The sequence below is a fragment of the Athene cunicularia genome (assembly GCF_003259725.1).
Source record: "Athene cunicularia isolate RWA chromosome 23 unlocalized genomic scaffold, athCun1 chr23_part1, whole genome shotgun sequence".
Classification (NCBI taxonomy): Eukaryota; Metazoa; Chordata; class Aves; order Strigiformes; family Strigidae; genus Athene; species Athene cunicularia.
The window spans coordinates 6,459,230-6,469,074 of record NW_020799130.1 but is presented as its reverse complement, the minus strand read 5'-3'; the positions used below and the strand labels follow the sequence as shown (position 1 = coordinate 6,469,074).

At 50.2% G+C, this 9,845-nt stretch overlaps 1 protein-coding gene across 1 annotated transcript in view; it reads left to right on the top strand.

Moving 5' to 3' along the window:
- LOC113488201 (transmembrane protein 209-like) overlaps positions 1-2,557 on the top strand; it is a 12,582-nt gene extending 10,025 nt beyond the window's left edge. The window contains 2 exon segments of the mRNA XM_026863246.1: positions 2,041-2,111; positions 2,434-2,557. Of these exon segments, the coding sequence (XP_026719047.1) occupies positions 2,041-2,111; positions 2,434-2,557 (195 nt within the window).
- Positions 2,558-9,845: the final 7,288 nt, after the last annotated feature.

Here is a 9,845-nt window from a genome sequence, read left to right as displayed (position 1 = left end):
CCCCCTTTTCTCCTTCTTTTCTCAAAAGGGTAAAGAGGGGAAAGAAGAGAAAATAACCCTTATGGGTGAAACAAAAGCAGTTTTAATATAAGCAAAGCGAAGCAAAAGTCCGTGCGCGGAAGCAAAAGCAAACACTTAGTCTCTACTTCCCATGGACAGGCAATGTTGGGCCTTCTCAGGAAGCAGGGCTCCAATACGCGTAGTGGTTGCCTCGGAGGACCAAGGGTGACCCCACCCCCTTCCTCCTTTCTCCCAGACGTCATATGGTCTGGAATATCCCTTTGGTAGGTTTGGGTCAGCTGCCCTGGCTGTGTCCCCTCCCAGGATCTTGCCCACCCTGTTCCACTGGGGGAAATATCAGAAAGAGCCTTGGTGCTGTGTAAGCACTGCTCAGCAGTAGCCACAACACCAGAGTGCTATCAACACCCTGCCAGCTCCCAGCATAAAACACAGCACCGTGAGGGCTGCTGTAGGGGAAAACCAATTCCAGTTCAGCCAGACCCAGTACACTGTTTAAGATCCATACATACCTACGTAGTAGCTTCCCCTTGTTTATTTTCTAACAATTTATTTTAAAATACTATGTCACATAATCCTTGATGTGTGTTGTCACCCGGTGCCTCTCCCTAAGAATCCTGGAGGGAAGCTTCTGTCCTGGTTTAGGCCCAGAGGGTAACAAAGCCCGATGCAGCCCTTCACTTGCTCCTTCCCCCCCAGTGCTGGGAAGGAGAAAAATTTCAACAAAAAGGCTCAGGAATGGAGATGAGGACAGGGAGGGGTTTCCTCACCCATTAAACCAGGCAAAAACCCAGACTCTTTTGGGGAAGGAAAACAAGAACATCCCTTTAATTCAAGCACGAACAAAACCGGAAAGAGTGGGACGGAGAGAAGCATTAAAACCCACCTCCCCCCACCCCTCCCTTCTCCCCGGGCTCAGTTTTGTTTCCACTCTCTCCACCTTGTCCCCCAGCAGCGCAGGGGCAGGGGATGGGGGGTGAAGTCAGTCCTGCCTCTTCTTCCTGCGAGATGGGGGGAAGCACTCTGCATTCCCCCCCTGCTCCCTGGGACATCCCTCTCAAGGGGAGTCCCCCCCTCCCCACAGGATGATTATTCTTGAGAGGCCCCAGTGTGGGTCACCCCCACATGTCGCTCCTCTGTTCTGCCAGTTGATGGGGTCAGCAGAAAGGACACAGACACCAGTTAAAAAGATCAGCTTTGCTTCACTTTAGTTGAAAGCAGCAGAGAGAATAAGCAAGGTGATGCCCCTGACCATTCTGACCTAAAGTTAGCTCTAGTGATTAGAAAAGACACATCACCAGCTGCCCTCCTGCTTTACTGTCACCCGGATCTGTGCTTCAGCTGGGGAGCCCTGTCCCAGCACAGGGTCGGAGAATCCCTCCCGGCAATGGGGAAATCCTATGCAACCAGTCCCCTCTTAGGGGAGGTCTCTGTCTATGTCCTGCTTTTATACAGTTTCACAAACAAGTCATATAAAAAAAATAAAGGGCATGGAAACATCTGGTAGATCGGCTTCACTCAGGCGCATCCCAGATCTGTCCAGGATCCGGGGTGTGCCCAGGGATTTGCTGTCTGCTAGGAAACAGCCGGCTTAGCGTCCACAAATAGATATTCTTTATCTAGTTTTCAGAGGAAATATGGTCATATTTGATGCTGATAGGATGCTGCTCGGGAAGTTCACTCAGAGTCAGCTCTGGTTTGAGGCTTGTGGTTCAGGCTTTGGTGGTTTTCAATCAATTGATCGATCCCTGGTCGTTGCTAGAGCTCTGCTTTCCAAAAACCTCCAGCACGTCAAGTATTTTGAGATGATGATCCAGCCAAAAACCACCCTTGATCTTTTTCTGGTATTTCTCTCACTGAAAAAAGCCCAGTATTAAGGCAAAACCCTGCCTGCCCCCCCCTGCCCCGTGACACCATTTTGTGATGACTTTCTCAAGGCTCACTTCCTGTGCCTGAAAATGCTGCTGTGATTTCTCCTCGGGGACTTGGTTTCGAAGCTCTTTTCTCTCCCTGTGGCTTCAGGGCAGGAACCTGTTCCAGACCTTGGTCATGTTCCTGTACGTCTTTGAGACCAAAGAATGCGGGATGCTGGCGTGAGTAGTACCAGGGCTGAGGGGAACGTCCTCTGCAAAGCTGCTTGTCAAGCTGAACCCGCTCCAGCGGGGGGACAGGAACAGGGCGAGAACCACCTTCACATCTGGAACGGCCGCAGCTTTTTCATCCCGTGGGGTAAATCTGACTGGGTGGGAGCGATCAGCAACATACAGATCCCGCTTCGTCCTGGGAGAGCTGTGCTTGAGTCACAGCCGGGCACGACGCCTGCATGGTAAAGGGCCCCTGGAGAGTTTCCATCTCCCCTTTCCCCCCGGCACTCTGGTACCCTGCGATGTCCCCCGGTGATGTTCATTTCTGCAGGTGTGTCTATCTGGGCTTGTCAGGAGTCGACACGCTGTGGATCTTTGGGGAGGAACATCCCCCACAGGACGCAGCTGTGAGGAGCGACGCCGAAAGGAGCCGAGCAGCGTCGTTGTGTCGCTGACTGCCCCAGGCTGGCTGCCAAAAGGCATAATTTCAGCTGCATTTTGGGGTGTTTGGGTTTGGGGCATTTTCTGGTTGCGAAGGATTAAACCAGGGGGTTTTTTTATACAGGATTGTTGGTGTAATCAGGTCTCCTGAGCCCACGAGATGTGCTGGGGCTTGTGCTGCAGGGGGGAAGGAAAGAGAAAACCAGGCTGGACTTGCTGGTTTGGGAAAGATTTTCAATTTCTGTATTTCTATTTTTTGGTCGTTTTTTCTTTTTGTGGGGTTTTTTAATTGGGGTATGTGTGTGTGTGTTATGTTTTGGACTTGTTTTTTGTTTTTATTTTTGTTCTTGTGGTGGATTTATTTTTGGGTGTTGCTGGCTTAGAGAATTTGTGGGGTTTTGGGGTATTTTTAGATTTTTGGTGGGTTTGGGGTTTGGTGGGTTTTGGTGGGTTTTGGTTTTTTGGTAGTTTTGGGATTTTTTTGTATTTTGGGGGGTTTGGTGGGTTTGGTGTTCTTTGGGGGTTTTGGTGGGTTTGAGGGTATTTTGGTGTCAGGGATTTTTGTATTTTTTTGAGGTTTGGGTTGTTTTTTGCAGGGGGTTTAGCGGTTTTGGTGTTTGGCTTTTTGTGGTTTTGATAGTCTTTGTTGGTATTTGTTGTTGGGGGGGGTGGTTTTAGGTTTTTGGGTTTAGAGTTTGGGGTTTATTGTATTTTTCATGGTTTTGGTGATTTTGGGGTTTTGGTGGTTTTGAGTTTTTTGTGTTTTCTTTTTTGGTGTTTTTTTGGGGTTTGGAGTCTTTTGCCATTTGGGATTTTTTTGCTGGTTTGGGGTTTTTGGTAGTTTTGGGGTTTTGGTGGGTTTTGGATTTGGGGGGTTGGGTTTTTCTTGGCTTGGGGGTTTTTACTTTATTTTTGGCTTTTTTTATTATTATTATTATTATTATTATTTTGTTATTGTTTATTGCTATTCCCCCAAGCCCCCACTGGCAGCCGTGCAAGCTCTTCCCTGGCAGGTGCCTCCAGCCCATCCCCGGCTCTGCCCTTCTGCTGCCTGCCCAGGGAGGAGGTCACTGCTTGTTTTGGGCTCAGAACCACAGGTTTTGGGAGCCAGACGGACTGACCCGCGGCTGCAGCCCCTCAGGCTCTAGAAACCTGCACACTTTTGGGGCGAAAAAACCCACTTGTGTTTGTTTCAGAGAAGAATTGTTCAGTATTTGCTAAAAAAAGTTTTTATAGATGGGGGAGGAGAATCTCTTGGAAATTCTGGCAAATGGGGACACTGGAAACGTAGAGTTTTAGTAGGTTTTTTTCAAAGAGGAATAAAAATCCATAAGCCCCCGATGCTGAAGGTCTCTGTGAGTCATAAAAGGCCAAAACCCCTTTGTCCATAAAAGTTGTGAGACCTGCAGCAGGGGCAGGGAACCCCCCATGTTTTGGTGTGAGAAAATCTATTTTTGTGCTGTATTTTCTCTCTGCAGGGCAGGGGAGATGCTGGTTTTTAGTGTGAATGGGCTGTTCCTGGTGCCTCTTGTCCCCCAGCAGCCGCCAGGTTTTTCCTTATTAAAGGAGCTGTTTGGGCAAACGCTGGTTTGGGTTTTTCTGGGGCCTCAGCACCGCTCAGTCCATTGCCGAACCCAGGGGGGACTTGGAAGAACCGGGTTTAGCCGGGACAGACCCACCGACTGATGGATGGACAGATGGACAGACACCACTATGGCCAGCGAGGGGGAGCCTGGCCCCCTCTTTCCCCTCCAGCGCCACAGACACTGCACAGAGGATGCACCCGGTGAGTGGAGTGGGGGCACCTGGGGCAGTGTCCCCCTTCCCAACAATTATACCCGACACTGGGAGGGTCCCCCCCGGAGGGTGCCCCCCATCCTGGGTACCAGGGGAGTTCCCCCTCCTGAGCATCACACAGGGGTTGAAATTTCTATAGCTAAAAACGCCGTGGAGGCCAACAAGCTCTCCAACAGCTCTAAGTTGAGTGGCTGTGGCAGGGGTGGGGGGACCCATGGGTGCCTCTGGATGGCTGTAATGGGGTTTCTTTTGCTTCCCTCCACCCCCCCAAAAAAATGAAATTTAAAAAAATCTCTTCAGTTTGGCTTCAAGAAATGGAAGAGCCACAGGATTCTAAATCATCACATCCTACAAAGTCCACCTCCGTTTTCCCTTTATGTTTCAATTCTCTTTCAGTGATCAAAAATGCCCATCAATCTCCATCAGCCAGTGAGTCCTTTCTTGTCTCTGGCTCTGCTCCTGATCCCAGGGCCTGTGGGGCCATTTCAGGGCCATCAAATCACCCACCTTCAAACAGCCTCTTTCTGCATCTGCAGCTTCTCTCGATGTTCCATTTAACATTTCTGATTTCTGAGAAGTTCATCTTATAACCTTTAAGAATATTAAAACTAGACCCTTTGATTATCACCCATTTCTTATGTCTGTATCAGTTAAAATATTAAATGTAAATTATATTTATATATGTATATATAATACAATATATATATTACCATGTACTTAATTTAATTATATATTTAATTGTATATATTAAAAATAATATTAAATATAAATATAATAAAAATTTTAAATAAACATACCTAAACTAAAGGTTTCATTCCATCTGTCTTTATCCACTGATTAACTAGGCTGGGGTTTTGGCCAACCACAGGACGAATGAGAAGCACAGCATGGTTTTACGTCTTCAGACTATTTGAACACCTGCATCCTTACAATAGTTTACTAATTTTTAATCTCTTAATTCAGAATCACATTGACCATTGATTTCTTATTTCTGTGAAGTCATTTATTTGTAATTAATCATTAAAAAAGAGAGATTTTCATCTGTTTCTTCACAGTCACGGAGTTCCACTCCAACCTCAATGTCATCCAGGGCTCCAGAGGTGGGTGGCCTTGGGGATAACCCTGTGCGGTGACAGTGCAGATTTGGGCCGTTGCAGGTGACAATGGTCCCACCTGGTGCCTCCCTCCCACAGGATCCACAGTGACATGTGGGAATGTCCTCTGCCCACTGCTCTTTGACTGGTGGCTCTCACTCCCCCACCTCCTTGCAGTTGCCGTGATATTTGTTGCCATTGTGGGGGCTCCTAAGGGTAAGTCCTGGATTTGGGACCCCCACAAAGGGCTGGGTGAGCCCAGAAAGGCTCCGATGGGTGCTGAGGCCCCCCAGATCTCTGCAGGGTGTCCCTGGAGGGGACATGTGTCCCCAGCAGAGCTGATGCTCATGACCCCCAGGGTGGCTCTGCTGGGGCCTGGCTGGGTGTTTCCTCCGGCCCCGTGGCAAAGTGATGCAGAACGTGGAGGTGATGGCATGCTCCGAGTGGGGACCCGCTGGGGGGTGAATCGAGGGGTTCTGTGCCACACCCTGACATGATTATCAATAAGAACCACTTCCCAGGCTGTGAAAGCCTTTAGGCAGGAAAGTTTAGAAGGCCCACAATTACCTTCTGCTAAGGACCACCAGGTGTCAGCAGAGAACACAGAATTAACTGATGTCTGACAGGCACAGCAGACAAGACAAATCCTGGTCCCCGCCTGCCCTGAACACGAGAGAGGGCCGTGAGGAGGTCAGACTGGCCCCTCTACGCTTTCAAACTTGCTGGGCTGTATCTCTGTGCAATCCACAGTCCCTGCAGATAAGGGCAGCCCTTTTTTTAGTCTCTCTGGCAAAGTGATTCTGGGGAGAAGCATTCACTTGGGAGAGCAGGATTTCTCCTTCGCAGCAAGCAGCATTTGCAGAGCAGCAGACAAACTGGCTGACACTTGCCGAGAGCTCTGAAGGCACACAACCCTCTAGAAATGCCCATCATTAGTCCTGCTGTTCTTGGTCCACAAAGCTTGTCTGTCTCCCACAAAAGCTACAACACAAAAGCAAATACCTTGCACACATCCTGTCTCCCTGGGAACTAACCCTACACTTGTCCTCCTTGACTTAACTGATGCCTTGAGCGCACAGAAAAATTTCAAGACCTAGCAACACCTGGTATGAAATGAAAACAAAGGTCAGATATCAAGTGCAACCCCTCCTGGGATGTACACCCAACAAGAACCCCTCTCTCATTATGGTCACAATGTGGGTAAGGGTGAAACAGCTGCTCTTGAGGAAAGAAGCAGTACAAGGAGCTCCTCCCCAGCACATCACTCCCAGAGACCTGCTTGGTACCTGGCAGGGCAGGGGCTGCTGCCAGCATGGGCTCCCTGCCTTCCCAAATTCCTCCCTTGACATTCCGGCTTGCCCCAGGTCTATGTACAGGTTTATCTGGCAACTTCACAGCAGCAGCAGTAAAATAAATTCATCTAGGCTGTCCAGCTGCGAGGGACAGCTGCTGGTGCTGGGCTGGGATGAGACTCAGGATGCTATTGAACAAATTTGGTCAGTTCCATCATCTTGCCCTGTTCAGGCTTAAGTAGAAAGGTCACATTTCTTGCCCAGGAGTCACCTGCTTAGCTATAATTATCACATAAACAGCATCTCAAGGGAGCCAGGAAAGGAGCTGGAGAATTTCCAGGACTAATCTCTTGCCCCTCCAGCCCACTGCTATTTGGCTGAGCGCTCTCTAAATCGAGTCTTGCTGCCCAGGAAGACTCAGCCTCAACCGTCACCTTTATATTCCAGCCCCTCTGTATTTTATCACTTGGGTACTGTCATCCTGCATCTCCATAGCTGAGAGAATGAATAGGAGCCCAGTGTTACACCTTTCTGGTATTTAACAAACTTCAGCTGTCAGCTGACAGTGAGATGGACCAAGCTCAAGCCACATCCTAAGGCAATTGCTGGTGGCCTTAAGAAGAGACTAGTGGATTAGTCGAATGTTTGACTGCAGTTGTATCCCACAGACTGGGCGTTCTGTTGAAGAACGGATGTGAAGAGGCCATCCTGGGCTGGAGCCTGAGCCAGGCTGTATGATTTTGAAACAGGGCACTTACTGCACCCCTTAAAAGAGCCTCTGCTTCCTGCCTTGGAAGCACTGTCAGACTCTACGGCTTTTACGTGGTCGAGGTCTCCATGCTGACGGCCAGCACATCACATTTTGGCAGTGGGAGCAATGGGGCTGATTTTCATTTTCCACAGAGAGATTGTCCAAGCTGAAGTGTTAAACGAGCTCCTCGGGTTCTTCCTTTGAACCTCTTCCCATCCTTCACACATCCCAAGAACTACCATGAACCAAAGAGCCAGCAACAAAACCAGCCCCAAACATCTTTGGCAGATGCACCTTGAGAGAAACCTTCCCACTCGTGATAAAACAGCTTTGTAATGAGCACATGGCCTCAGAAGCACAGAGGAAAGCATAAGCAGAGGTTATCCAACATCCTCCCACGACAAGCCTTTGCACCTTGCTCTGAAGAAGCTGGCTGCATCCCGCACATGGGTTCAACAAAGCTTCACCACCGTCCAGACTGGTAGCTCTGTGCTCCTTGGGGTGGGGAGGCAGGTGATGGCGGTACCAGGGTCAACAACACACGTTACCAGACAAACAGCATTAAGGCTGTCCATGGCATTAGGCATTGGCTTCTAAACCCCCTACTCTTTGGTACCTTCAGCAAACCGCCAGCTCTGATTCAGCCCTCCGTTGGTTTTCTGGAAGGGTAACAAAAGCAGCTTCAGCAAGGTCAGAGTTAGACCACAAAATCTGAAGGATGCTTCCTTCAGAGATCAGGCCCTGCTGTCTCTGAGCAGCTCAGATCCCCCAACATCCGCTTGGCCTGCAGAAACTGAACAGCTCGACTCTGACCAGGGGACGAGGCAAAGCCTGGGGAAGAAGGCCAGCTGTGAAACAGTTTGACAGAGGGCAGAGAGAAAACTTGGGGCAATAGAGCTTCCAAAGGAGAATCAGGGCTTCAGGACCCCAATCCATGAACTAGACATTTTGTATCTGTACAGATGGTACTGTACTTGGAAGGGCAGAAAATCCATTGCCCAGGGACAAGAGAAAAGCTTTGGAGATGAGCACGCAGCACAGCGCTGCCAACTCTTTAACAGCCAGCAGAGCAGACACCAGCCCTGTCCCGCCTGCTTCACACGGCATCCCTGCAGCCACAGGCACCTTCTGAAAGGAGGGAACCTGCGAGAGCAGTTTTTAAATGTGTTGCCATGAAGACCAGGCAGTTACAGAAAAGAGATTTCACAGGGAGAAAACCAGGGAAAGGGAACGGAGGAAGTCAGTCTGCCTGGCTACATGGAAAAAAAAAAACAAAAAAAAACAACCAAGAAAACCCAAACCAAAACAAACCAACCAAAACCCAGAAAAACTAATTTGTCCTCGGGAAAGGTGCAAATTAGAAGCTCTGCACAGAAACTGACCTTTGTCCAGAAAGCCAGAGGAGCAGCAGGGCTCTGCAGAGGGGCTGGGCCCCAGGACAACCGCCTGCTCACCTCCCCTCCCCATCTCTCCCAGCACCTCCGAGCTGGGAAAAACTGTCCCACAGCCAGAAGGCAAGAGCCCCCCTGGGCCAGCTCTCGCCCTAGGGCTTAATGCCGGTTTCTGATCAGCACCTCTTGGCTCTGGTGACCGGCACCCTCTGAAGCACGGCTCCGAGGTGTTTCCTCAGATTGAACCCCCCCAACCCAAATCACCACAGACAGCAGAAATATTAAATGGGTCACTTCTGTCACACTTGAAGTAAAAATAGAGGGCTAAAACTCACTTTCCCTGGCGTAACCTGACAGATCAACCCCGCAGACCCTCACAGACAGCAAAGCCCCACCGAGTTCAGGGTAAAAGGACAAGCACAGTCACACATCAGAACGTCTGAACAGCCTGAACTGTGACAACAAACCTTGGTTTTGAGACAAATTCAGCCCCGTGAAAAAGTTTGGCTTTTCAGACGGAAGCTTTCCCCTTCCCCAGTGATCCCCCCCCACCTCCCGGGAAATGGGCCCCAGCCCCCTGCGCCCACCCACTGCTGGGCCGCAGCCACCACCACTAGTGCTGGGGCTGCTGGGGCTGGTTCTGCTGCCACTTTGCGGGAGAAAAATTCAGTCAGCCCTCCAGAACAAAGCGACTGTGTTCAAAGGAGGAATTCCCACTTGTGGGGTGAACCAAATCTCTGCATGGCAACATCCCTCAGGGGAGACCATCGAGAGCTGGAGGCCTCCTGCCTAGGCCGCTCCACTGGAGACCATAGAGCCCTGCCAGAGTGTCGCAGGAAGTAGGCCCTGTGGGGGCCAGGGGGCGCCCGGGGGGGGGGCTCCAGCACGTTGTGTCCCCCCCGCCAGCACCTGCCCACACCCCTGCCTGTGCTGTGAGGGGGGACTGGGGACCGGGGCCGATTATTGTGGGGGGGGGG